Below are 27,280 nucleotides of genomic sequence, written 5' to 3'. Positions count from 1 at the left end.
GTCATGACTCATGACGGGTACAATGGTCACGTGATGTGCGACGAAAATAAAGTAGTAATATGCATACATTGTTTAGCCATGTAGGCTACAGTAAAAAAAATAAAATTAAATAAAAAATAAAAAAGGAAGAAAAAAAACATGTTGGGATGCCTTTACTGCTAAATTAAAAAAACAAAAACAAAAGTGGCATTTAATGTGGGTGTGTTGCTTTTTCACTTCTTAATACATCGCCCAGATACTAAAAATCAAGTGATTCCAACTAAGATGCAAAAGTGATTGTGACGTCCATAATAGAAACGATAAAAATATGAGTAGAACAGTAAAAAAGTAGGTTGCATTAAAACTAATCTAACAAGTAAGAATTATCAAAAAAGTTATCTAAGTAAATATAACTTAGCGAATGTAGTGTGCTACTACCCACTTAGCAAGTGTGATGTAGTATGTCACAAAGGAAATCCTCTTATGCGGGTAATCTGCAACCCATCTGCCATCACTCACTTCTCACCTGGGTCAACATGCTACATCCTCCATTTTATATCTGATCGGAATATAAGAAAGTCCAACGGTCAACTTCAGCAGAAGACACTCCAGGTGGTCTTGTGGCCCTCCTGCAGGCCATGCTGCTGTCACCTCAGGCGGAGAGGAACTGGGAGGAAGTGTGTGTGGTGCTGCAGGAAGTGCTGGAGGAGCAGTCCCGGCAGCTCTTTGCCCTGGAGTTGGGATCTGGAACTGGGCAGCATGTCATCCGCTTCGCCCAGAGGATGCCCTTCGTCACATGGCAGCCGTCGGACATCCAGGAGGAGGCCCGGCAGAGGTATGGAAAGTTGTATGTACTGTAACCTAGGGTGGCCAGATGTCCTGATTTAGGCAGTACAGTCCTACTTTTCAGTGATGTGTCTTGCGTCTTAAGCAGGACGCTATTTCGTCCTCCTTTTTAAAGAAAATGAGCCACGGTTGAGTTTATGTACCAAGAGTGGCTTCAGTTAAAAATCTCGCGTATCATTGGTTCAATAAATGGAAACAAAGCTCCACATGTGGCTATCTGACCACGTTATAGCAAGGGAACACAAGTTTTAAAAAAATGTCCTCCTTTTTGAACTTATGGAAGTGGCCAGCCAACTGTATACACTATCCATAAAATAGTAAGGGATATTGGCATTGCGTTAAAAATTCAGAAAAAGCTTAAATTGCACTATAAACCGTTACAGGTACATGCCTAACTGTAGTGTTTTCTGTTGAACGTTTCAGTACTTTTTTGTATTAAACGTGCTGCTGCTTACATGTGACGTGTGGACATTGCAGCATCAAGGCATACATCTCTGCAACCAACGTGACGACGGTGCTGCCACCTGTGCACTTGGATGCCAGTGAGCCATGGGAGAAGTGGGCGGGGCTGTCTCGCAGCTCCTGTGATGTCATTGTTGCCATTAACCTACTGCAGTACAGCCCCTTTAAGACAGCACAGGTAGGCTATAACAACACGTCATCACGGGTGGATGTTTGGTTAGTTCATCCTTAGTTTTAAAAGTATAGTGTGTAATAATTAGCACCATCTAATGGTGAACTGAAACGGCGGAATGTATTTTGGTCTTCTTTTCAAGGGTGTTTTCAATGGTGCAGGTCATATCATCAAACAGAATGGCCTCTTGGTGACATATGGGGTATGTATTACACACTTAATAGCAGCTTTTAAAGCCAAAAATGATTTTTGTCAATCATTTTCCAGGCGTATGCTATTAACGGCACCATTACGCCACATTGCAATGAACTCCTCAATGAAGAGCTCCGCAAAGTGTAAGTTTAGCAGTCCCTTGTTCCAACTTGTATATTGTTAAAGGGAGAGTCAAGTCAAACGTTTTCTTTCCAATATGTTCTATGAGCCCTCACTAGTCTCAACAAGCCATTCTGATTAACATTGTGTTTGTGCAATACGAATTAAGCAGCAAAATCATTCTGTTTTTATCCATCTCAGTGGTCGGCCATTTTGCCACTTGCCGTTGACTGAAAATGACATCTCATGGCTTAGTGCTTATAGGTAACTAATGACTCAGGACCAAGTATGGAGCACCTGTTTTCTGTTTGGTCATGTTGTCATTTGCAAGCAGAGCCGTGATGTGTCATTTTCAGTGGACAAATTGGCCAAATGGCCACCCTGAGATGGATTAAAATAGGTGGCTTTTGCTGCTTGATTCATATTCATCAAGTGCAACTGCAACATTAATCCGAATACTGTGTTTAGACTAGTGAAGCTACATAGAACATATTGTAAAGAACATTTTTTGACATAACTTCACCTTTAAGAGATCAAGTTGGTGTGTGTTGTAAAATTGACATGTTGGTTGCTTTTTTTTCTCCCTTTTTTTTTTTAAGGGCAAATTGAAATATAACATTTATAACATTAAAAATGTTAAATATGTATATAATGTATTTAAAAATAAATTAAAAGGGCAAATACATTCTCAATGTAACTTTCAAAATGTACATTCATTCTAATGTGTGAAAAAATATTCCAACTTCATTCCGTCTTATCGAACATGGGCATTGATTTATTTTCTGAATTTACTAATTTCCTGTGGCATTTAAATGTACAGTAATATACATATTTTTTCCATATTACATTATTTTGTATATAAACTATCTTCATATTTTTTTTTTTATTATTCGGTGATCATTTCCTTCACTGTACTAAAAAGCACCATGCCTTTCAAGAATTTACAAGAATGAGTCTTTTCTTAACTCATATTCTTTTGGCATTTTCAATAATTTACACGAATGAGTATTTTCTTACCACTCACTTACTTTTGGCATTATTAAAAATTAAGACTTAACTCAGAGTGAATTAGAACTTATATTTTTGCATGCTTTACTGATTTTTAAATAACAGAACAGAACCTGTATATGACAAGTGGTATAGAAAACCAATTCATTTGTGTTATCATTTTGTATGAAGTCTGTCAATTTTGCACTATTCAGCATACAATATAGGTATGACTCGAGTCATGAAGCCACTCAACAAAGCAAGTATAATAAACTGACATGGAAACATTGTTGAAGCGTGCCGTTACTCTCAGGAGACGTAAAACAACCTTTTATCATTCAACTCTGATGTCCCGTCCCTCAGGAATCCTGAGTGGGGGCTTCCGGATGTGGATGTACTCAGACAGTTGGCCTATGCAAACGGGATGCGTATGGAAAGGATGGTGAGTTGCATACTAAGACATTGCAGTGTCAAAAGTGATGACAAAAATTTCCATCATCATATTTGTTATACAGGTGGAGATGGAAGAATGCTACAAATGTCTAATTTTCAGAAAACTATAGAAATATGTAGCACTGTACTCTCTATTGACAAGAAATAAAGGTATCATGATCCGTACGTGTTGTTCTTGAGCCCAACAATGAAAGAAAAAAATAGAGCAAGTGGACAATAAGAAGAAGATATTTATTAAATATAAATTTAAAATGAGTGCCAGACAGATGGCTTTGCCAGAGTAAAGAAAGACCACAAACTTACAGACGTAGCTGATTGGTGATCGGCGATGGATTACATGCGAAGCAAAAGCGTTTCCAACTTGTCCTTGTGCACCCGCACGTGGACTAGAGATATTAGCGGATATTTACAGCGTGAGGGCTGTCATCATGTGAATGAAATAAATGATCAATTTGTAGTCGCTTCAGTGCTTCACCCGTGAATGTTTTCCCAACTATTTTTAAATATCGCAAACAATTCAAAACAAGGAAAGGCCATTAAAAAAAAACATACAATGTTAGTTCATGTGGATGAAGGAAAGGATGTATACGCCAACAAGCAGAATGTTAAGCTGTGAACATGATGAGTGAGTGCTGTTCATTCCAACCCTCTCACTGAGCTTCCTTCTCAAAGACATACACTCACACACTTCTTTTAACATCTCAGTCAAAAAAAAATAAAATAAAGTACTCAGACAAGCTCCACTCCGGAATACAATTTTTAAAAATCATCATGCTTGTTTTGCACTTAAGTCTTTTTTTAATCCTGTAATGAGCATTTTTCTTATTTCATTGTTAAGAGACTATTTGTGAAGGAGGAAACACAAAGAACAGGTAACGAGATGCAAGTTAGCTCACCCACTTCGACACTATATTAAAGAGATCATCACAAAATTTCACATCGCCACGACATGACATTGAGTTGGAGGTGTGACCAATTACGATGGTGTGTGTGTGTGCGCGGGTGTGTGGTAGTAGTGTGTGAGTTGCCTGATCACAAGCAAGCAGCTTTCAGTCAAACGAGATGAGCTGCCCCTCTGCATTGCCGGGGACCAACTGGGGAGGAGGGTGTTGATGCTGCTGCGGCATTTGCTGCGGGGGCTGCTGTGGTAGCTGCTGAGGGCCACTAGGGGGAACCTAGAACAGACAAGTCAAAAAGTTAAACCAGACATAGGCTGTGTCCAAATGTCCACCATCATGTGTCGGTTATTTTTTATTTTTTAAACTGTTAACGCATGACAGAGTCATACTAACTGACCTGTTGGTACATGGGCTGCTGGCCAGACATGTATGGCTGCTGGACGGCCATGTTGGGGTCCTGCCCCGGAAGTGCCGAAATCATGTTCTGCATGCTGTAGGATGGGTAGCCCATGTAGCCCATGCCGTTGGTGGGGGCAGTCTGGGACATGGGGGCTAAGTTTTGGGCCTGCGACGCCACATTCTGTGCATGGGGGAGGAAGCAAGAGAGAGAACACAATTAAGCGGAATGATGCTTCGTATTGGGACCAGAGTTGTTCAAAATCATGTCACGATTTGATTTGGACTGCAGAGTAGCAGAAGCAAACCTGGTAGCCTTGCGTGGGTGTGGGCTGGTAGTTGGAGTAGGGTGTATTGGTTGGCGGGGCCTGACCAGGAGGAGGAGCCGGCTGTCCATTGGTGGCAGCAGGCGGATACATGTATGCATTTATACTGGGATCTAGACAAGCAAAAAATAAATAAATAAATTGTAAGAAAGCAATCAAACTGGGGTGAAGGTGATGTCTTGGGCTATACCTGGGGCAGCAGCTGGCATGGCCTGGTACTGTGGCGGTGCACCCTGGCCCGGCTGGCTCATGTAGAGATTGTGCATAGGAGAGCCTTCCACAGAGTTGGCTGGGCTGAAGGTGCCTGGGTAGCTAGGCGGACCTCCGGGCTGGTACACGCCCTGTACGTTGGGAGGCAAAGACTGCACCTGAAGAAGGATTACGCAGAATATTAGACTTCCGTTTGATTAAATGGTTGGCTTAGTTGGACATTTTACCGTTTGAATAGCTGGTGTCTAACACTCTGGTGTTTTAGGTATCAGTTTTCCAGTAAACTTCACTAGGAGTGACAAATCATTTAAAGCAAACACGTTTGGTGTCTTAACGTTCAGGAATATGACTAGAATGGGGGCTCGAAAATGGTAGCAGGCTTTGTGTGCGTGTTTGTGCACCTGTGCGTAGGGCAGAGAGAAAGCGGGCATCTGAGCTCTCATCTGGATGGTGTGCTTCTGCTGTTCCAGACGCATCTGGCGCTCCTTCTCCTGCTCCTGCAGGCGCTGGATGGCCAGCTGCCGCTGCATCTCCAAGTACTCCTACAGCGCACGAACAGAACACTTCTTAGTGCAGTGACAGCTTGGCAGCATGCGTGACATATTGGGAGGGCCACAACAGTAAGGGGTGATAGGATTTTGCCTTCATAAACCAACACCATGGATTTGAAATAAAATGTGATTCACATTTAGTCGCAATTTAAGACATTTCATATGGCCTTTTACCTTTTGGGAATTACACATTTAGTAGTGTACCTCCCATTTCCAAAGGGGAAAAAGTATTTGAACAATTACTAAAACAGTCAATCTGAATAACAGAACAAAAATTCAAAGTGTGGAGCCCACGGAGCTTGTGTTTTAAATGACGTATTGGGTAATATGAGTGTGACGATATCTCGATATCACAATAAATTGTGATACTTTGTCTCCCGATAGATTATCAATACGCCTACGTAGTTATAATATGCAGCCACTGTAACGGCTCCATAGCTCATTACTTATTGGGCAATTACTTGCGGGGCCTCTAGGGGGAGCGCCTCATGAGAGTGGCGGGGAAATATACGTGAGTCTTCAAGTGAAGAAGACTCATGATATTACTGGTACTTTTACCCGTGCAAGACTAAAGTACTCACTGTGAAGAAGACACCAATTTTAATGTGTTTCAGTGATGGTAAAAAAAAATAAAAAATTCTCGTTGAAAAAAAACATCAGTTGATGTCTTGATTAGTTTTATCGTAGATTATCGTGGACTCATTTCCTAACCAATATATCGATAATCGTGGTATCGTCATATCGTAAGATAATCATTATCCTGAGCCTTGTATCGCATATCGTACCATGAGGTACCCAAGGGTTCCCACCCCTATTGGGTAATAAATGAGCTAATTTTGAGTGCAACTGAATATTCACCCGAGGATCAACTTTTCAGATACTATTGAGCCCCTGAACATGGAGGCAATCTGCATAAAAGCTTTAAGTCTAGACTTGAACTACATATGCTGTTGCAAACCAATTGGCAAGCGTCCAATATACTCTAAAGTTGCAATACCTGCTTCTTCTGCCGCATGATCTCCAGTTTTTGCGCCAGCTGTATCTGCCTTTGCCTCTCGGCCTCCTCGGCGGCGCGGCGCAGTTTCTCCCTATGCTCGTCCCTCAGTGCGTTGAGGGCTGCCCGAGCGTCACGCACCTGAGCCAGCTTGTCTTGCAGCCCCTCATAGTACACTGCCGGGACCGCAGATTATTGAAGACGTGACGAAAACACAGAAAACAAAAAGCCCACATCACTCACGTCGCTTTTCGTCAAGCTGGTTGAGGATGTCCAGGAGCTGTGGGTGCATGTTGTTGATGGACTGGAAGAGGGACAAGACGGCGCTGTCGTTGGTTATGCTGCGCCCGCGCATATGGTTGCTCTTCATCCGGTTCAGGAAGGTGGTCACTGCATTCTGTAGGGCCTTCAGGAACTGCTCGTGGTTCTCTTCCGACTCACCGTTCTGGTACTGCTGCTGCAGAAGGCCATATTGGGGAGGTATATGTGTTGACAATGTGTTTGTTTTTTTGTTTTGTTTTTTAAATATTTTTTGCAAATGAAAAATAAAGTGAAGCACTGCTTTTTATTGTTTATTAAATTACTGATAGCAATAATGACAAACAAGTGGTCCTGTACACTATCCCAGCCTAAGATCTGAGCATACCTCTACAATGCTGACAGGCTGCATGGGGACGTGAGCTTCTATGGGCTGGCTGACTGGTGCGATGACCGGTGCACTAACTGGTGCACTGACTGGTGGCGTGGGTTCGGCCAGTACTACGGGGGCTGGCGCTGAGGGCGTAGGACTCTTGCGGGCCTCCTCCTGCTTCTTCTCCCAGTACGTTCTGTTGAGGTAGCGGGCCAACTAAAACGAGGAGGTCACAGAGAAGGCATCAGAGAAAATGCATGTACGGATTTGCAAATATGAGTAAATAAAAGAGAATGGAAGGAAATAAGCTGCTTTCATGAAGTGTAATTCAGCTGAAAGTCTCCCACACGGTAGTAGTGTGTTGTTTGCCCATGTGTGACTTTGAAGGGTGCGGTCTACTGAGAGACATCAGGAGCTCCCACTCCAGCCCTGGTCGGCCATTTCCTGCATGTTAGCGTGTGCTCTCTGCAAGTGCTACTTCTCTTGTTCATGTGTTCCTAACTCTTTTTATTACATTAAAATGGGTCAACTGAATGGGATGAACTTTTTTTTTTTTTATATTGCAAACAATGTATTAAACTAACAGATAAGGCAATAACAAAGGCTTTTTTTCTTTTTTTTTTAAATCTATGGGAAGCCTGGTTTGGCTCCTTGTCCAGTTCATTAAAGGGATCGTTCGGATTTTTTGACATGAATCTCAATTTCATCCTCACCTCCAGTGTGTGCGATCAGCACTGACATACCCCTGACAGCGTTCTGTGACACGAGTTCTGGTCCGGTGTTGGACAAGAGGAAAATAGTCCAGTAAGCTGTCCAGTAAGGGTCACGGAAATAAAAGCGTTTTTCTTCTAAAAACAATTTGTGTTCAAAAGAGTGATACATTTGCATCACGATACTCTTTTCTGAAAAAAAAAGTCAGACGCCATTACCGCCAGGCACTACTTTTCTGTTCGTTCGTATCACTGCGCGTCACCCTGTAGACGGCTAATCAACGCACTGCAGCCAGCTAATCCTTCCGCCTTCGAAAACACAAACAACTTCTAGCAAGCCGTGACTATAGCATTTGACCATTTTTCATTGATTTTTCTTCTTGGCTTTGGCTCACGCAATGCACCGCCAGGAGCTGGATTGCTTTGTTTGTCCCCAGCAAAACACGTGCCGGCGCAAACATGACATCTTGCATCTTGATTGGTTTACTAGGGCATGCGGACGTGGTTTACGGTAAGTTCAATTATTGGCCGGGCCGATATTTGGCATTTTGGCAATTATCGGCATGCATAAATAAATAAATAAATAAATAAATAAATGGACTTAAGTGTATAGAAAAATAAGTGCAAATGTTGAATTTACCTCAGGGTCGACTTCTTCGGCTGACGGAGCAGAGGAATTCTAGATTGTAGAGAGTCAGTTAAAAAATTGTATCATGATGTAGCGCATGCAGCGCATCTTACCATAGGAGGCGTGTAGAGGGTGCTGACTGGAGGTGCCGAGGAGGTGACCGGGGTGGGGTCCGCCTTGATATAGGCAGGGTATGAGTTCTTCTGCTTCTAAAATTGCATATTCTTCTTTTTTAGACACTTCTCCCCAACCAGGCAGTGGAAACTTCAAATATATGTGCGATGAGGCGTCCTACCATTCGCTCTTTTTCTTCAGCCTCACTTTGGGATAGGGCGATGGCCAGCTGCAGCTCTTCTTCCTCTTGAAGCGCTGCCTCGTCCCTTTTTGGAGGCATCTGGACAATCAACAATAACAATATGGATTGTATACATCTAGCAGGACAAATCACTTGTATGCTGCACACTTTGTGTTTACAAATAAGTCTATGTAATGAGCCTTTACTTGTGACTGCTGGGAGAGCGGGCTAGTGAGATACTCTGGAGGCAGCTCGGCAGTGCTGGTGGCCGCCGGTTTGTTCTCTGCTTTCCTAAGTGAAGGAGAGGAAGGGTGGCTGGTGAGGGGAGGGATTGGGGGAGGACAAACAATCTTGTGAATGAGCACAGAAAGCATGACACTGGGAACAACAACAAAGGTTTTATGGAACAGCAGCTCACATGACAAACACCAGCACTATGTAATAAAATCCTGTCAAATTGCCAATGAAAATTTATCTTTAATTTCTAAAGTTTCTAGTACAGCAAGTGCCCTGACCTATACGTTTAATCCATTCAGTGAGTACACTTGACACACTTACAACCCAAAACTAGAGATGCGCCGATCGTGAAATTTGTGAAAAAATATGATCAGCGCTCGCAGATCAAGGCCGATAATGACAGACTGATCACTGTAACTGCCACTAACAAAACCAATGATGTCATGTTCTATTACAGAGTGATTTAACATCATTTCTTTGTTCCTTTAAATTAATGTGACACAAGTAGTAATACTATATGTATTAGATATATGTAGTTATATATATTTTTTTTAATCAGCAATGCTCAAAGCATTGCAAATGGAGTCATTTACCTGAAGTTAACTGTTTTACACACAATTTAAAGTCATGGTTTGCTTTATTTAAAAAAAATAAAAAAAATAAATAAAATGCTAGCATTAAATATGACATCCATTACTGGTAACAGTAACACAAACACACAGATAACACTAACCAACACTAATATAGCACAAAACTCATAATTACACGAGTAAATACTACATATAACGAAACAGTACGTCAATCACTGAACGTGACTTTTTGAACAGCATGGCGACATACTGTTAAGCTACTACACAAAACAGTTCACAGCGTACAGTTTGTAACCTCAAAATATGTCAGATATGTCATAAACTAACGACACCCTGTAGTTGTAGTCTGAGAATGTGGCTTTGTATTTTCTTTTCGAAGTTTAAGTCACCCACGTACTCACTTGTTCAGCTGCTCAAAGCAGGGCTCACACACACGGACCTCCTTTTCTATTCCGAACTTGGGGATGGTTGAATACTTCGAGGAGCACTTGCCGCAGAAGATCTGCCCGCAGGCTCGACAGTGGTGCTTTGAAAAGGAAAAGAAAGCGCAATCCAGGTCAGGCTCTGCGCGTGGGCCATAAAAATATTGCTCTGATTGCAAGTGTCGGCTGAAAGAACTGTGTGAAAGTCCGTATGTCCCATTTACAGGCACGCCCCGCCTACCTTTCTTGTCATCACTCCAAACTGGACTCTGCACCGGTGGCATTCCTCAGCATCAACCCAGTCCGGGGCCTGAATCAACAAAAACACACATGCAGCTTGTTATGTCTCATATGGAAGCACACAAGACAAAATGGAGCTTTGTCCTTTCTTTTACAATATCACGAGTGAATTGAAATTGAATTGAATTAATAAGGTTTGTTCTTCCTGGTCTTGGCTTGTACAGTCTGAAATGTGTCCTATCCTCTTATTTGCTGGTGCTGGCACACACTTTTGCACAGTACGATGCATAGAGTATAAGTATAGTAAATAAACATGACCAAAAATAAATGAAATCTTACTTTTTCTGCTGAAAACATTGCATCACTCTCCTTAAACTCAGGGAACACATGACCTGTGGATGAAAACATTCAGTCCACACTGCACATTAATCAATGCTAACGTTACAATGTGATAGTCACACGATCAGCCTGCTACAATATTGAGAGGCCTCAAAGAATTAATGTAAGTCATTTTAAGCTCAACTTCCATATTCGTGATGGTGAAAAGAACAGACATTGACATGGGCAGTTGGGCACTTACCTTCCACTTTCATGATCTGATAGGTGTCTTGCACCACTTTGTATTTGGGCTCGTTGCGGAAGGCGTGGGCCCAGGCTTGGATCAAATAAAGGATTTTGTTTCGGACATTTGGCTCCGTCTGTTTCTGGTGCAAGGAATATTACATTTAAAAACCAATACATTACACACTATTCAAATACAGTGGCACAACAAAATTGGTCGGTCTGCACAGTACAAAAAGATGCAATATAATCAGTTTGCAAATCAATTTCAAGTCAAGTCTTTTTACAGTCATACACAAACATAGTAAAAGATATACATTAATGCATGTGATAGTGGGAGGTGAGATAAAATAGCCCTTAATCACAAAAACGTTTCAATGGGCTTCACAAAAACACAGTTGACTAATATTGGTGACATCCCATGCATTTCACGGAACGCATAATGACTTCCATAAACGTGACTAGGGGTGCAACGGTTTCAGATTTTGGTGTAAGATTGTAGTCTTGAGAAAAATAAGCGGTTTTACGGTTATTTTTATATACATTTTTTTTTTTTTTTTTAAACACATCAGCATTCTTTTAAATGTTATTTTTAACAATAAATAACTGAAAATAAATAAATTTTAAAAAAGGTGCTGCCTTTGAAAAAAAATATAGCAGATTAGACATGGACCACTTGTACGCTCTTAATATAGGGCATGGGCACTATGTATAACAAGTGGACGGTATGTACCCTCTTTTTCTTTCAGCTTAAAAAAAAAAAAAAAAAAAAAAAATAGTCAGATAATCCTGATGTTTAAAAACCATGGTTAATCGTAAAACCGGTTAATATCTGAACCCCTAGACGTGTCAAACACAAATACAATTTTTATCGTCTACTTTGTGTGTCAGTTGTTCAAATGTCGAGTACTTGTACTTTATTTTAGTTGTACAGAGTGTTTGGTCCACATTACTGCTATTGATGTTACTGTTACTTAAAGGAATAAGTTGACTTATTGAGCCATTTCAGCAGTAAGAAGATTTTTTTTCCCCCCACAATTTGATAACCATTATTTTTCATGACCAATTAATACCTTTAAAACAGATGAGCCGCGATTGGTCGTTACCCGTTCCCTCAGCATGGGTGATGCCATCTTCAGTCAACAGCGAGTGACAAAATTAGTTTTTAAAAGTATTAATTGTTCACGAAAAATAATGAATTTATGACATTATAGAAAAAAATATCTTCTTACTGCTGAAATGGCTCAATGAGTCAAGAATCCCTTTAAAATGATTGCATTGTCAGATAATGGTGGTGCGCCAAGCTGTCGATATACACACAACTCTAATGTAAATGCTGGGTCATGTGACAACAATATGAGCGCAACAAATATTTGCCAGCTTTGCAAGCTAGGAGGAGCTTCAGACTAAATGTGGTCGTGCTCACATGCATCTGATGGCGAATCAAACGCATATTGTATATTCTGGAATTATACAACACCTTGATCAGATCCTTCAGCTCCTCCATGGTTTGCTTACACGCCACCTCATCATGAACAGTTTGCCCACAGTTCTTAACCACAGACTCAAGGACCTGAAGAGGAAGGAAGCATTGTTTACTTTTTACACACTGTTACGCCATTGCCAGTAACACAGCATGGTGTGTTAAAATATTACACAGCTGTAATCATTTAACAGTCATTTTTAACAAAAACAGAAATATCTTACCTCAAGTGCATAGAGGGCCACGTGTGGATTTTTGTCATTCAGCTTTTTCTTTATAGCACCAATTGCATATTTCGCCCTGATTGGAAAGAGTCAAATCAATCATTAAAAAAAAAAAAAAAAAACATTAAGTAAGACAATAAATCAACTTAGCCGGTGACTCACTGGGTGTCTCCTTGTCGAATGAGATCGCAGATTTGCAGGATTGATTCCCAGTCGGTCTCCAGGAGAAGCTGACTGGTGGCCTTATCTGAAAATTATTACATAGAGATGCATTGGTGAACTGAGAAATTGTGATTAGCATTGATAACGTAATTTGTGTCTCTGAGAGTGACCGGCCTTGTTGCCAACTCCTCTGTGTCTTCTGTGATGTGTCATTTTATTAGCGATGGGATGGGTGAAGATGAGCATTATGATCCTACCTTGCTCAAAAACAATTGTGGCACTGGGAACATAACTACAAGGGTTGTTTCCATCTTAAGATATGATTGGAAATAATTTTGTGTATACTTTTTAAAATCCACTGTTTGATAAGTCTTCTTTTTTATTATTTTTTTTACTTTGTGGGAAATTACTTTAGTATTTTTGGCTGGACATGATTCCACGAACACTTCCTAAGTTGCTCGGAGGAATAAACCTTCGTCTTGTATATGAACAACGCTTGGGCCTACTGAGCTACTATATTTTAATTTTGATCATTATGGTGGCAAATGAAAGTCATCAATAAAGTTAAGTCTAAGTCTAATAGCTAAGCACTTGTGGAATTGATTACACTGAGTTGTCAGACAACCAGATCCAGAAGAAAGGCTGTTATAAAGACAACCTCCTTTGATTGACATTGCCAAACGAGTGATTAATTTAACCAGATATTCAAGCCTATTGAAGTTCGTATAAAGCAGTTTCGTTAACACAAAGCTCTGTAAAGACAACGCAAGTGCCAGGACTTCACAAATTGTTTTGATTAACTATTTGGTCGTCATATTGGCGTTGCTTTAATTTCGAAAGGATGCGAATGTTTACGTTTTGTGCTCGGTTAAAATGACTCTTAATCTTATCGCTCGTACAATTCACTTTTATAGCATTGATGGCATCTTTCTTGTTTTAACGCTATTTTACACAATCTGGGATTGTATCGCCTGTTATGAATATTAGCGAGCTAATCTGGGCCTTAGTCATCGGCGGCCAATTTTGCTAGCAGCAGGCTAAAATTAGCTTGGCCTCAGCGCCACAGCCCCAGCTCGAAACGATACACTGTTGAAAACTCGGTACTTTTACAACATTAAGTCAACTACTAACATTACCAATTATCTCTGTGACTTACCCAGAAGTCTCTCGAATGTACCTCCGCCTTTCCCCATAGTTGACCGAAAGTCTTAGAGACGCTGTCGAGGTGTGTATATTTTCCCCACTCAGCGGCCGTCCGCTGTTATTTTCAGCGTTTTAGCTTAGTGGCTAATGGCTAGCGTCAAGTAGCCGCGGAGCTGAACGGACTCCACTGTACGCACAGCAGCTGTGCACTGTTACCACTTCCCACTTCCGGTGGAGAAACGTCAACGTGCCAAAGGGCGAGCGCCCTCTGCTATAAACCCAGAACACAACAAATTACAATATTGGCGAGAGTGACAAAACTGCTAGTAGCTCCGAAACTACGTTATTAGTACCAACATCGTGACCAACATTAAAATACAGTGGTTTTAAAGCTGTCGGCATTGAAGACGCAGGCAGAGCGGCGTCACGCATTGTGCGTCACCTGCATTGCACATCACTCATTGACTGTCTGCTTTAGTTGTTGACTAACATTTCGAAATTTATGATGGTGGTCGTTGCACTTTAAAAGGAAAACAAAATAATCATAAGATTGAGTAATAAAATTTGAGATACTATAATTTTTAGTTTAAAATATATTTAATAGAAAAGCAAAAGTGCAGTGTTCATGTTCATATAGGTTTGTGCATGTTGAAGTGGCATACAATAATATAAAAATAAAAACATACACTTTATAATGGGCTGAAAAACGATCCGAAGCTATAAAACTTCAAATTTAATCTGTTACTTCTCAGACTAATGAAGTCATCATCTTAGCCACTGCATTAAATGTCAGACTCTTTCTGTAGAGATGAAGCCAATGACAATAAACTATCACTTCAAAATGATACTCAATTCTGTAGTTGAGTATGGCACAATACTGTGTAGCTCTGGTGTAAGTGTTGCCCTGCCCTTATCATCTATCATCGTACAGTAGCTCCCTTACTGTACTCAACAGTGACCCTCAATCAGCTTTGTTCCAGGGCAGGCTGACGTAGGTCATCATGTATGAGTCACTACCTGGCACCCGGATCACTGGCGTTCATTGTTATTGTGGTCCATCATCAGCTTGTATTGTTATTCCAGCTGCTGTTATAGAGATGTAAAACGGGCATTTAGGTTTTCAAACGAGAATATATTATTGTGTAAATAAGGTGGCAAATACATTTTTGTTCATTCTGTAGCCTACTGGGTGGTGGATGGCAGAGACGACACTACAAGCATACAATCATTGTTCTATTGTTCTACTGCGCCAGGGCCAAAGCCACTGTGCTGCTTACTTGAAATGGGCAATACAAATGTAGGCTATGTTCAAAAGTTTGGGGTCACCAAGATTATTTTAGGTCACACAGACAGTGAAAACAACACACAGTTGTAGATAGGTTTTCATGTCACTTGGAAATCTTTAAGTAGTTAATGTTAAGTTCTGATTTCTGTTTTTATATCTTAGTAGGTTTTCTCAATGTGCTCCAATTGCTTCCCATGTTCACAAAACATGCATGCCAGGTTCACCGAAGCCTTTACATTGTCTTTTGGTATAATTTGTATAAGTGGTACAAAACATGATAATGAATGAAACAATATTCATAAAAAACAGCTTTTTATTAAGAAATAAGGACACTTCTCAGTGTCCCAAAACTTTTGAGTGTTATTGTAAATGCTCGGCAAAAATGGGGAGAAAAAAAACGTTTTACATGAGTAAAGGCCAAATGTTTTATTGTATTTTACAATGACATGCATAGAAGAAAAGGTTATTTGATCATATATGTGGAGTTCAATTTTCTCTAAGCCTGCTGAAAAACATTGAATACCAAGAGGAGGGTGAAACAGGCTTGTCATCAGTTGGGGGCAACCTTGTAGTTGGGCATGTTAGACGTAGCCTTTAGCCTGTGAGGCGGGTGCTCGACGGGGGCTGCTTTCCCCGCTACTGAAGGTGGGCGAGCCGGGCATGCCGGGCGGACTGGAACCGGCATACAGCAGAGACCCGCCAACCAGGAGCAAGGCCGCTGCCCCCCAGCCGATGTAGAGCCCTGGCCCCAGTTCGCGCTTGTGCGGCGCGGCCACGTGCGGGTCGTAGAAATCCCTGATGATGGAGTGGGCGGTCCAGCAGACTGGTACCAGGAAGAGGAAGCCAGCAACGGCGAAGAGCACACCCGAGATACGGGCGATGCGTGCCTTGAGGCTGTTGACGCCTACGCACTTGGTGCACTTCACGCCGAGCACCCCGAGAGCCAGGGCCACGATGCACAGCATGACCGAGAGCACCGTGAGGCCCCGGGCGGCCTGCATGTCGCTGGGCAGCGCCAGCATGCTGTCGTAGACCTTACACTGGATCTGCCCCGTACTCTGCACGATGCAATTCATCCACAGGCCTTCCCAGATGATCTGAGCCGTCACCAAGTTGTTGCCGATGAAGGCGGTGACTCGCCACAGCGGCACCAGGATCACGACCGTTCCGGCCACCCAGCCCAGGATGGACATGATGAGGCCTACCAGCTGCATGCCCGTTGTCGCCATGTTGTTTGAGGTTTTTAAATAAGTCCCTGCTCGTTTAGTGTAGTCCTTAATTCGCGTCCCTCTGCTTACTCCTTTGACTTCAGCTCAGCTTAAACCAGGATGGGTGATCTAAAAAAGCAAAAAATGACAAATATTTTATGACATTCTACTGTGGAGCACAGTAGAGATATATTAGATTGAAATTTGGACTATCACATTTTCCTACATGTACACGGTAAATTCTGTATTGTAAATTTGACTATTTAGATCGAGACCAAATTGACTGTTTTAGAATGAACTAAGATTTACACTAGGAAGAGAGTAAAATAAAAATAAATAAATAAATAAAACTCACTCAAGGGTCGAGGTTCAAACTCACAACCTTCAGCTTGGGAGACTGCTACTATCACCTGAGCTATGCCCCTCCTTCTCTTTGCTTTTCTCCAAGAGACCAAAGACATTGTTTTTGGTCTCTTGGATTTAGGAAGATTCCATGTAATCATGGAATCAGCTGCAGCTGACATGAGGGATAATATTAGCAGAAAGCAGGAGCAGGAGTTGATCGGCTGTCTCCCAAGCTGAAGGTCATGAGTTTGTTCCTACCTTGAGTCACTTTATTTTTTTCCCAATTTTTTATTTCACTCTCTTCCAAGTGTAAATTTTACTCAAAAACTGAGTCTATTTGGTCCGACTCTGAATAGAGTCAAATTTACTCTACAGAATTTACGGTGTAGAAATTCAAGGTACCGGTATACGTTTTTGGCCATAATTCAAAAGCTAAGTTTGCCACAAACAAAATATTACTCATCACTCAAAAGCTGACCATAACATCATGAAGACGATTTCATGGAGGACATTATGAACCATTCCAAATAGTGGTCAGAATTTGCACTAACCCTTCAGGCTTCTGATAGAAAGTAAATAACTGTCAGGAAAAGCCTACCAGAACACCCTACCTTGATTTTGGATTCACTATTGGCACTTTAAACTGTGGCAGGTTTGTGCTGAGTCCCATTTAAAATGAGTTTGAATGTGATTGGTTAATTCTGAACACAACCGCATAAACTGTTATGAGAGGGTGTGCACACTTGTGCAACCGCATTATTGTATTTTTTTTCAGTTGATTCGAACAGGTTGTAGGTTATAATAATGGTGGGAAAAAGTTTTACATCATTTATCTTTGTCTAATTTTTATATATCCCAAAAACCTAGCATTTAAACCTGGGTATGTAGACTTTTTATATCCGCTGTAGGCTCCAGCTCATGAGGATAAGCACTATAGAAAAAGGATGGATGGATGGATGGATGGATGGATGGATGGATGGATGGATGGATGGATGGATGGATGGATGGATGGATGGATGGATGGACGGACGGACGGACGGACGGACGGACGGACATTCTACTAATTTCTAACCACATGCAAAGACTAACCAAGCATATGGTTATCATAACTATTTGGACCCGGGCCTGTGTTTAGTGGATTCCAGGGAGTAGCACAGAGAAAGGCCTTATTTGACAGGGGGTGTCTGTGGGTGTTGAGCTAAGCGGCTAATCTTGGAAAGAGCACCGAGCCAGTTGGGAAACACAAGCGAGCTTTCATGGAACCGTTTTGGAGTGGGCCACAAGAAGGACCATGTCAGTCAGTATCCACATTAGTCAATTACTGGGAATCAAATTGTCCAACAATATTAATAAAAACCTTTGGATATTGATTAAGAGGTTGTTGACATTGCTAAAACTGATTTCTCTGAGACTTTGTGGAACAAAGAACCTCAAAAGGTTAGCTGTGGACATGGATAATTATTAAAGAGCTCCTTCATATTTTTCGTGAATAATACATGGATTCTGGGAAAACAATTCAGGCATATGCAGAAGATGGATATCTATTCAATTGGATTCAATTCAGAAGAAGCTCTATATGTTACACATTTTTACATTAGGGGTGTAAAGTCTGGTTGAAAAAGTTGAAAAACAACCATTTGCTTTGCCACCTAGTAAACAAAAGTGATGCTGATTTTCTTTTCATACATTTAACTGATAAATCATCTCAACCTACATCAGGTTTGTTTTTGTGTAACATAACAGAAGAAGAATCACATTGTATGTAGCTCTCAGTGGAACACATTTGAACGCCCAGCTATTCACAACAGCTGCAACGATCACATGTATATGAATCAAAACCCATTTATTTACCTCAAACTGGACTCTTCTTGTCTTCAGCAGCTCAGCAGATCAGGTGGTCCGACTCTCTTGAGGTGCGACGGGGGAGTTTAATCAATTCCACAAGCAGGCAGCTGTCGTCACAGCCTCGAGCAGCGTCAAGTGGCAACGAGATGCTGCCCGAGCATTGGGGCAGTGGGCACAAATGTGTGTCCATGTGTGTGTGTGTCAATACAAGAATGTGTCTCCCGGTGCCTGGTGTACGAGCACAATAAGCCGCTGTTTGGCTGTGGACAACCCCACCTCCCTCACCCTCAGTCCCAGTCCTGCTGCGCAGGCCTCGTGTCTGCTCATCTTCTGGCTTCATTGATAGCGCCAAGTGTAGAGTTTGAACTCCATCCACCAGTCTCCTTTTTGGGCATCTTCTGGACTGGCAGCTCAATTTCCAGCATCCCTTACAGTCATTCCCCTTACAAATACAGGACTAGAGACCAATTTGCCCCCAGAGTGATAAGTGTAGAAAACAACCTTGACATGTTAGATAGTGTGGCATCACGAGGGGACGTGCAGTGGAGGGATGCCACATTCCTTTTCAGAACCCAGGGACTCACATCAAAATGGCCGCTCATCTGGAAACTACATCTCCCAGGATGCCTCACAACACCAACAGGTGTGGTCACTTAGGCCTCTTGGCTGATTGGAATAAAAAGAGAACAAAGGAGCAGAGGAGCCTAAGGTGGTGGTGGAGAAGGACTGGAAGGACTCAAATATTGAAACCCAATGTGTCGGAAAGCTGTGTTATTTTAGTCACAAAGACTACCTTATTTTGGAAACTGTTTTGCCAGCCAGTCCTGGTACGCCACTCTAAACGTCACAATAGCTATAATGTGTCAACGCTACAGAACCACTAAAGGATCACTACCTTCTTTCCAGTGTGATCAGATGCTACAAAAGCTGGAGCTAATGATGAGCGGCTCAGCATTTTTGCCGCCATGCAGCCGACCGGGACAGAAGAACGGGTGCAGGCTGTCTGTGAACGTGTCGTTGAAGGTGTGAATGTGGACGCCCGTCTCGGCACAATAGAAGGACACGCGGCCTTCTGCGTAATCCACAAAGATGCCCACCTTTCTGGGCCTCTGCTCCAGTGCCACCGCGCTCGCCGGAGAGGTGTTTGCGACGTACTGCCCGCCCGCCTTCAGGCTCAGAGTCCAGAAACCGTTGGTTGGGCAAACGGTGAAGCGGCCCTTCCTGTTGATGGACTGTCGGACCGCGCCCAAGCTCCATTCTATCTTCTCGCCCACCTCCACCTCCCAGTAGGACCTCCCGCTGTTGAAGGTCTCTTTGGCGAGGACGTTGGCCACCCGGTCGAAGCGTTTGGGGTGGTCCGGCACCTCGTGGCGCTTGTCGCTCTGTCTGACCTGTTTTCTGTCGTCAGAGATCGAAAGGGTGGGGTGCGCCGTCTTGGCGCTTAGATTCACATCCACTGTAAACAAAAGGTCAAGGTGTTTGAGCACGGAACTTTGTGCCATCTGAATTTAAATTTAAAACAAGTTTTTTTGTTTTTTTTTCCTTCACCATCAAATTTCCAATACTGTATTTTCGAATGATATAAAAAAAAAAAAAAATCAGATTTCAATTCCATTTTCAGAATAAAATAGAGTGGAGCCTCTAAAGTTTGCCTTTTTGGATTTGGAAACATTTTTTTTTTATTCATCCATCCATCCATCCATTTTCTTGACCGCTTATTCCTCACAAGGGTCGCGGGGGGTGCTGGCGCCCATCTCAGCTGGCTCTGGGCAGTAGGCGGGGGACACCCTGGACTGGCTGCCAGCCAATCGCAGGGCACACAGAGACGAACAACCATCCACACTGACAAGCACACCTAGGGACAATTCGGAGCGCCCAGTTAACCTGCCATGCATGTCTTTGGAATGTGGGAGGAGACCGGAGTACCCGGAGAAGACCCACGCAGGCACGGGGAGAACATGCAAACTCCACCCAGGAATGGCCGAAGCCTGGACTCGAACCGGAGTCCTCAGAACTGGGAGGCGACGTGCTAACCATTCAACCACCGCGCCGCCTTTTTATTCATATAGGAAATAAAACATTCTAAAGTATCCACCACAGCCTGACACTCAAACGCAGACTCACAGACATGATCACATGCCAGATGCCACCCCTCTTAAAGGCACATATACCATGAATCCTTGCATATTTACGGTTTGGAATTCCTAAATTCACTTGTTCAATAATTCCTTATCCTTATTTGAAAATTCGACAGTTTTTAAGCTCAGGCCAAGCCCTGACTAAAAGGACAAAAAAAGCGCTTTGTCGCCATCTTGTGGCATTAATAGGCAACTACAAACCAATTTACAGCTATTCACTGTAGGGTGAAACCAGTGATCTGAATATATGACTGGATAGCCCCAAGCTCATAAACGATCGTGCCGTTGAAGCGACAGGGCGGCCATCTTGCTCCTCCCGTCGCGCGAGCAGACTACTGTATCGGTATTAGTACATCCATCCAGCCATCTTCTACCGCTTATCCGAGGTCGGGTCGCAAGGGCAGCAGCTTTAGGAGGGAAACCCAAACTTCTCTCTCCCCAGCCACTTCAACCGGCTCCACTGGCGGGATCCCAAGGCGTTCCTCGGCCAGCCGAGAGATATAGTCTCTCCAGCATGTCCTGGGTTGTCCCTGGGGTCTCCCGCCGGTGGGACATGCCCAGAACACCTCTCCAGGGAGAGGTCCAGGAGACATCCGAACCAGATGCCCAAGCCACCTCAGCTGGCTTCTCTCAATGCGGAGGAGCAGTGGCTCGACTCTGAGTACCTCCTGGAATACGGAGCTTGTCACCCTATCTCTAAGGGAGAGCCCGGACACCCTGAGGAGGAAACTCATTTCGGCCGCTTGTATCCTGGATCTTGTTCTTTCGGTCACGATCCACAGCTCGTGACCATAGGTGAGGGTCGGAACGTAGATCGACTGGTAACTCGAGAGCTTTGCCTTTTGGCTCAGCTCTTTCTTTACCACAACGGACCAATACAGAGTCCACATCACTGCAGACGCTGTACCAACCCGCCTGTCGATCTCCTGCTCCATCCTGCCCACACTCATGAACAAAACCCCAAGATACTTGAATTCCACTTGGGGCAGGATCTCGTCTCCGACGCGGAGAGGGCACGTCACCCTTTTTCGCTTTCTGCCTTTAAAGGCCTTTTTCCCTTTTTGGAGGAGTACGCTCCTCCTCCACTTTCCCGTTCTCCGCTTTCCAAGAAGGAGAAAAAAAATAGTTGGAGGGAAATAACTTCAAAGGGATTGGCTGTTTAGTAACCCTGATTTTTAACTTTTTTTTCTTTTTTTTTTACCTCCAAAAATCCAACAGGACATTAAATCTTTGTCTGTAGCCTGCTGTAGGCTGAGTAGCCTGCTCCTGAACCAGACATTTTGGCGAAAATGTGCCTGATAAGTTGCTACAGTATCGATTGCCTATTGGTTATTTTGATTGTTTTCTATGGGATAAAAAATATTTCTAAATTCAAACAAGCAGACATAAGAGCAGGGGTGTCCAAATCTGGCCCTCGGGGGGCCACTATCCTGCATGATTCAGATTTTTCCCTCTTCCAACACACAAGACTCAAATGATCAGGATTGCTATCAGGCTTCTGCAGAGCTTGCTGATCGGAGGAGGGAAACTTCTCAAGCATGCACGATAATGGTCCTCAAGGACCGGAATTGGACACCCCTTTTTTACAGTTTCCAATGTACGAACACAAATTTTAATTTTCTGTATGTGTAGATACTCACCAATGTATCTCTCAATTCTCTTAAGTTCTGCCAAAAAAGAAATAAATTAATATATGTCAGTGATGTACATCAAAAGATGCTTAAGTAAGATAATGTCAAAACGGACCTGATTTGGAGAGCCTATTTACTTCCACCTTCATCGTGGCCACCATTTCCGACAGTGCTCTCCTCGTGACCCCGACACAAGGGTCAGTTTCTATGGTAACCATGGACCAATCCTTAAACAGGACCGGTTGTCCAGGAGGTACAATGTCCTGTAAGAAACACACAGGTGGTCAACATCACTCCTCTATCATGTATGGAAGAAGGAGGGAGAAGAAGACACTTACTTTGGAAACTTCTTTTAATTCATCCTGCTGATCACTGTTTTTTTCAGGAACCATAGAGTCAAATCCCACAGTCTCCTTTGTCAGTTCCCGGATCTCCTGCTCCAGTTCCTTCACCAGGGTCTCGACTTTCTTCTGCTCCTCCTTTTGGCGCTCCTCGATGGCCGCCACCACTGCTTTGTGACTCTTCTCCATGGCGTGGACAAGGGCTGAGAAGACTTTCTGGCTCTCTCGCACTTCTCTGAGATAAGAGCTCTGATTGGTCGACACAAAATCATCATCTAGCGATTAAGTAAGAAATGTAATATAGGAATTACTTTTGGAGCGTGCTTCAACATTACCTTTTGGAGCTCAAGAGAACTCTTCAATCTGTCTATCTTCTGCAGCCTCTCCTGAATCATTTGCTCAACATTGATAATCTACAGCATTAAACAAACATAAAAAATATGCTTTAAGATAAAACCTGCAATTCCCTCACACACTGCTGCACTACATTAGTAGGTGTTGATCCCCTTGAGAAAAAAAAAAAATCAAAGAAAGTGAAACATGGGGGTTTGGGGATCATGGAGTCACATTTGTGTTTGCTAGTCTGTGTCAGTAGCGGACCACTTCCTGGTTAACAGAAGATGACACAAAGATTCTGGGCTAGGGAGTTTGTATTTGTGTTTGTCTGCCCATTTGTGTGTTGTTTGTCCGGATGATGTAAAGATGACCAGAATGTACAATTTTGGATTCTGAGCAATTCTGGAGCTGGAGGAACATCAATCGGGCTTTAATTGTCTTCAATGTCTTTAATTGTCAGCAAACTCAGCATGAGCCATATTGTAGTGTTTTTATGTTTCAAATGTTGAAGATCTTGTCTATGATTTTTATGTATATGTACACCTGGATACTCTCATTCCCACATCCCAAAAAGCATTCAAGTTAGTTTCATTGAAGGTATTAATGTAATTAAAAATGGTTGTTTGTGTCTATATGTGCCCTGCAATTGGCTGGCAAGCGGCCCAGGTTCTACTACACCTCTCACCCTTTAGTCAGCTGGGATAGACTCCAGCTCACCCGTGACTCTACAGTAGTAAGGATAAGCCACATACAAATCAAGGGGGGGTTGGGGAAATCACACACCGTCTCTTCTTCTGGTGGTTTCTGCGGTCTGGTCTTCTTGTAATTGTCCGAGATTTCGGCAAGGATGTGGTTGACGCTGAGGTCGGGCCTGTTGGCAAAGAGTCTCCTGCAGCACGGGCAGTATTTGGACTGGTGTCGCATCCAGTAGTCGCAAAGGCAGGACAGGCAGAAGCTGTGTCCGCACGGGGTAGTGACTGGACTGCTGAAGATGTCTTTACAGAGAGAACACAGCAGGGACTTCTCGGGGAGAAGGCTGACAGTTGACGCCATTGGGGCTGAAAATGGCAGTGAGCAAATTACAAGTCAGTACAGAAATTCAGCCATCCATTTATTTCTTGTGTCTTTGCTCATTAAGGTGGCGGGTGAGCTGGGACCATCTATGACCTTGAAAGGTTGTATGTAATTTGTTACAACTTATCGAGATTCACCTGCTTTTGGGTCGCAACCCATTGGAGGACACCCTGGAATATATTGTGGTCGCTACCACCATTGTTTAGATCAAACTCCTTCCCATTTAAGTGCAAACGTACCAAGAATGAGCAGAGCTATTTAGAAAATGGAAAGCATGTGGACAAACAGGTATACGCTGCACTTGGGTGACTTCTGTCTATTACATCACAGAGGAGCGAAAATGCAACACAAAATTGCTACTTAAGAAATATAATAATTGTTTTTAGTGTGTGATACAGATGTCCTCTGTTGTACATAAAAGTTTGACTCCCACCCCTCTCACAAAATGATTATTTGTTATTTAAATGCCCCATGTAATAGAGCAGAAAGTATTTGATTCTAAATGAATGAGGGTTAATTAGAAAGACAAGTTTAGTGAAGTGGAGATGGAGACTTACCTGCCCTGTCCAGAAGTCTGCACTTGTTTCTCCACAAGCCCAAGGAAAACAAGGAAGTACAGTCCTAATGTTTTATCTTGCACAAAGGTGTTGTGTGAAGTCAAATAATGTCACTCCTGGATAAAACAAACTCCACCCTAAATGTTTTCTGAGCTCCTCCCGAGGCAAACACTACTGCAGGCGGGGCTAATGGAATGAGGTTTACTACAGATGCCAAAAACGTGTTATGTATTTTCAAACTTCAAAAACAGAATTAAACAGTTCCATTTGTTTTGATCTACACATTCTGAACAATTAATTACGCATAGCCACACATTCAACTACCAAGGCTGAATCAAAGGGCGCATTTACAATGACAATAATGCTCAGAAATGTGTCTACTCAATATGAAATCTTGATCTGTTCAGTAGTTAAACACAAAATTATAAGTCTGCATGAATGTCAACAAGAGGACGCACAGGTTAATGTGTCTTCTGCCATCTTGTGAAAGAGAAGATAATTGTTCTGTACGTCACTATACGACCCTGGATAACATAGATGAACAAAGACACGTTATCTATGGAAAATAATGTTCACACCAGTTGAGTGAAATTGGATAATTCTCGTGGGGCTTCATGCTGGCATTGAGGCTTTAGAACTCTTTGTTGTTGCGACCCATATATTTATTTGGCTCAAACATGTGTAGGCTTGATTTTTCACTTTACAAGGCCTTTAAAGTTAAAACTGAGAATTGTTATCTTTGTGTTGGTAAAATATTGGCATGCCATTAGATTGTGCGGTTGAGCCTAATGTTGTGGCCTGCTGTCACGGCCGAGGCGTGGCAAAAAAGCGATTGATGAAGATGGAGTTGAAGTTGAGTCTGGCGGGAGGTGCTACTCTGTCCTCCATGTGCTTCGTGGCTACCTGAGCGGCGCCACCTGCCGACGCGCCTACCGCCCCCCCAATGACGCCGTACAGCACCATCCCTCCCGGGCCCTCTATAGAGCCCACCAGCGCCCCCATGACGGCCCCCACCACCACGCCTGAGCCCACCCCCCTCGCCAGGGACGTCCTCAGCCACCCGTTGTCCACTTCTGCCTTGGCCCTGATCTTGGCGCTGACGCTAGCCGTGTGGGCGTCTTTGCGCCGGTACAACTCATCCGACAGGTACTTCTTCTCCAGCTCGCTCCACGCCTTCTCGTTGTCGGCCGTCATCTTCTTCATGAGCCTCTTTTCCTCCTTCTTAACGCTGCGCTCTGCTTTCTGGAAGGTTCCACTGGAGAAGCAGGCGCCGCCCAGGGAGGCCACCATCCGCTCGATTTTCTGCAGCAGATCTTGCTCGCGGCTGCGGACCCGCCAGTCCTTACTGAAAATGTAAAAGCGCCCGCCGAAGTCCTCAATCATATGTCTCAAGGGCCAGTCTGTGTTCTGCACTACTCTCTCCAAGGCTGCGTTGTCCGGGTTCCCATTGTAGGCAAGCAGGACAATGCAGTGTCTCAAACAGCGTCTTCCAAAACGTCTCATCATGAGTTGCGGGGTCCTGATGTCGTTCGGTGAGATCTTCTCCATGTCGAAGGCCACCAGGAAGGCATGGGGACCAGGCACTGACAAACACTTGGACTTCCTCAGCTCCATCTTCCTCTTGACGCGACATATGTCCTTATCATAGAGGTTGGGGGCGCTAATCACGGCCACCCGTCTCCCCGCCAGCTCCCCCAAAATCTTACGGCTGCCAGAGATGCTCGTGGTGTCCTTCGGGAACTCCTCCCTTCCCAGGATAGCGTTGGTCAGCTGAAACTGTGATGGTCCGCTGCTGCCGACGACCATCAGCCTTAACTCCAAGGGAGACCCTATGGAAAAGAGTGTCTGAATTCAACACTTGCTAATGCGCATTTAGCATTCAACTCTTGTGTTTATATAGCTTCATCTTGAATGTGTACAGAAGTTCTTAAAAATCTGAAAGTGAAGCATCAAATATTAACAGGGTCTTAATGTTCATCTATCTAACGCAGGGCTAGGGCATCCTCAAGCGTTTTTAGCTCCTGTTCGAAATGGCATCCAAACGTACCAAAATAAACCAAATATATTGCCAAAGCAAAGACATGTCTGCTGATGATCAAGAAATTAGCTTCTTAGTATTTTACAGCAAATTGGGGACCCACAACCAATTTTTACGCCGCACGCTAACTTTGGGTACCGAACGCAACCTTACCTTTCCTCCTCTTCTCCATTTGTGTTGTCAAGCTTCATGTAGCAGGCAACCATAAGAACACACTCCAAATGTGTATGTCACTCTATCGCTCCACTATCCAGCAACCTCACTTGCTCTCCCTCTTTGTGGGTCTGTCTGATTTGGTATTTGGGTGCCAGGTTTAATATCAAGTGGAAAATGTCCTCAGGGTGAACAGTACAGGCTGTACATATGTTAAATCATTTTCTTAATTAGTTTTGTGTGAAAAGTAATGTTTAATTTGTGTATTATAAAGATTACTGGTTTAAAAACTTTTTTTTTTAATTTATTTATTTTATTTTTACTTTTGTAACCCCAGACCAACTGATTAGAACTGTAATTAGTGTCTTTTCCCACCACTGCTTTTACAGTAGATGCACAATTGGTTCATATCCACC

The 27,280-nt window shown here is 43.1% G+C and overlaps 5 protein-coding genes and 1 long non-coding RNA gene across 8 annotated transcripts; 2 read left to right on the top strand and 4 right to left on the bottom strand.

The window, feature by feature from the left end:
- Nucleotides 1-44: 44 nt before the first annotated feature.
- LOC144023555 (methyltransferase-like 26 B) lies at nucleotides 45-3,765 on the top strand. The gene is made up of 6 exons (XM_077529166.1): nucleotides 45-814; nucleotides 1,303-1,465; nucleotides 1,602-1,661; nucleotides 1,727-1,794; nucleotides 3,122-3,200; nucleotides 3,274-3,765. Exons 1-6 carry the CDS (start codon nucleotides 618-620, stop codon nucleotides 3,319-3,321), a joined length of 615 nt encoding a protein of 204 aa, XP_077385292.1. The 5' UTR covers nucleotides 45-617; the 3' UTR covers nucleotides 3,322-3,765.
- On the bottom strand, nucleotides 3,424-14,311 carry hgs (hepatocyte growth factor-regulated tyrosine kinase substrate). Of its 3 annotated transcripts, none has more exons than XM_077529112.1 (20): nucleotides 13,927-14,311; nucleotides 12,771-12,855; nucleotides 12,609-12,684; nucleotides 12,382-12,474; nucleotides 10,921-11,044; nucleotides 10,680-10,732; nucleotides 10,342-10,410; nucleotides 10,080-10,204; nucleotides 9,058-9,142; nucleotides 8,852-8,950; nucleotides 8,670-8,765; nucleotides 8,569-8,607; nucleotides 7,234-7,434; nucleotides 6,831-7,044; nucleotides 6,591-6,763; nucleotides 5,444-5,584; nucleotides 5,023-5,200; nucleotides 4,815-4,945; nucleotides 4,508-4,690; nucleotides 3,424-4,386 (listed from the first exon to the last, which is right to left on the bottom strand). In XM_077529112.1, the coding sequence occupies exons 1-20, from the start codon at nucleotides 13,961-13,963 to the stop codon at nucleotides 4,261-4,263; spliced, it is 2,328 nt and encodes a 775-aa protein (XP_077385238.1). In that variant the 5' UTR covers nucleotides 13,964-14,311; the 3' UTR covers nucleotides 3,424-4,260. The 3 variants fall into 3 exon arrangements, with proteins under 3 accessions (XP_077385238.1, XP_077385222.1, XP_077385231.1); XM_077529096.1 differs by having other exon boundaries at nucleotides 9,058-9,166; nucleotides 13,927-14,310; XM_077529105.1 differs by having other exon boundaries at nucleotides 9,058-9,166; nucleotides 10,921-11,038; nucleotides 13,927-14,310.
- A 1,298-nt stretch (nucleotides 14,312-15,609) lies between these two features.
- On the bottom strand, nucleotides 15,610-19,479 carry cldnk (claudin k). The gene is made up of 2 exons (XM_077529151.1): nucleotides 18,603-19,479; nucleotides 15,610-16,535 (listed from the first exon to the last, which is right to left on the bottom strand). Exon 2 carries the CDS (start codon nucleotides 16,425-16,427, stop codon nucleotides 15,780-15,782), a length of 648 nt encoding a protein of 215 aa, XP_077385277.1. The 5' UTR covers nucleotides 16,428-16,535; nucleotides 18,603-19,479; the 3' UTR covers nucleotides 15,610-15,779.
- On the top strand, nucleotides 19,289-20,210 carry LOC144023564 (uncharacterized). Its single transcript, XR_013284571.1, has 2 exons — nucleotides 19,289-19,423; nucleotides 19,503-20,210. It is a non-coding gene; the product is annotated as an uncharacterized LOC144023564 (long non-coding RNA).
- Nucleotides 19,508-25,156, bottom strand: btr02 (bloodthirsty-related gene family, member 2). The gene is made up of 7 exons (XM_077529178.1): nucleotides 24,674-25,156; nucleotides 23,826-24,100; nucleotides 23,042-23,119; nucleotides 22,698-22,955; nucleotides 22,481-22,628; nucleotides 22,375-22,401; nucleotides 19,508-20,052 (listed from the first exon to the last, which is right to left on the bottom strand). Exons 2-7 carry the CDS (start codon nucleotides 24,093-24,095, stop codon nucleotides 19,508-19,510), a joined length of 1,326 nt encoding a protein of 441 aa, XP_077385304.1. The 5' UTR covers nucleotides 24,096-24,100; nucleotides 24,674-25,156.
- A 157-nt stretch (nucleotides 25,157-25,313) lies between these two features.
- Nucleotides 25,314-26,990, bottom strand: LOC144023538 (GTPase IMAP family member 9). Its single transcript, XM_077529124.1, has 2 exons — nucleotides 26,865-26,990; nucleotides 25,314-26,502 (listed from the first exon to the last, which is right to left on the bottom strand). The coding sequence occupies exons 1-2, from the start codon at nucleotides 26,881-26,883 to the stop codon at nucleotides 25,478-25,480; spliced, it is 1,044 nt and encodes a 347-aa protein (XP_077385250.1). The 5' UTR covers nucleotides 26,884-26,990; the 3' UTR covers nucleotides 25,314-25,477.
- Between the last annotated feature and the right edge of the window lie 290 nt (nucleotides 26,991-27,280).

This window comes from Festucalex cinctus, chromosome 1 (genome assembly GCF_051991245.1).
Source record: "Festucalex cinctus isolate MCC-2025b chromosome 1, RoL_Fcin_1.0, whole genome shotgun sequence".
NCBI lineage: Eukaryota > Metazoa > Chordata > Actinopteri > Syngnathiformes > Syngnathidae > Festucalex > Festucalex cinctus.
The sequence above is the reverse complement of the archived record's forward strand: the minus strand, read 5'-3'. Positions and strand labels throughout refer to the sequence as shown.

Bases quoted from the DNA above. Each gene is read 5' to 3' on its own strand.
- cldnk (XM_077529151.1), bottom strand. From the start codon at position 16,427: ATGGCGACAACGGGCATGCAGCTGGTAGGCCTCATCATGTCCATCCTG.
- LOC144023555 (XM_077529166.1), top strand. From the start codon at position 618: ATGCTGCTGTCACCTCAGGCGGAGAGGAACTGGGAGGAAGTGTGTGTG. The intron at 1,662-1,726 runs GTATGTATTACA...ATCATTTTCCAG, and splicing joins GCCTCTTGGTGACATATGGG to GCGTATGCTATTAACGGCAC. The intron at 3,201-3,273 runs GTGAGTTGCATA...TTTGTTATACAG, and splicing joins GGATGCGTATGGAAAGGATG to GTGGAGATGGAAGAATGCTA.
- hgs (XM_077529096.1), bottom strand. From the start codon at position 13,963: ATGGGGAAAGGCGGAGGTACATTCGAGAGACTTCTGG. The intron at 10,205-10,341 runs GTAGGCGGGGCG...TCCTTTTCAAAG, and splicing joins TTGGAGTGATGACAAGAAAG to CACCACTGTCGAGCCTGCGG. The intron at 6,764-6,830 runs GTGAGTGATGTG...CGGTCCCGGCAG, and splicing joins CCAGCTTGACGAAAAGCGAC to TGTACTATGAGGGGCTGCAA.
- btr02 (XM_077529178.1), bottom strand. From the start codon at position 24,095: ATGGCGTCAACTGTCAGCCTTCTCCCCGAGAAGTCCCTGCTGTGTTCT. The intron at 22,956-23,041 runs GTAATGTTGAAG...TCGACCAATCAG, and splicing joins GTTCTCTTGAGCTCCAAAAG to AGCTCTTATCTCAGAGAAGT. The intron at 20,053-22,374 runs GTGAGTATCTAC...TTTTGTTTACAG, and splicing joins GAGAATTGAGAGATACATTG to TGGATGTGAATCTAAGCGCC.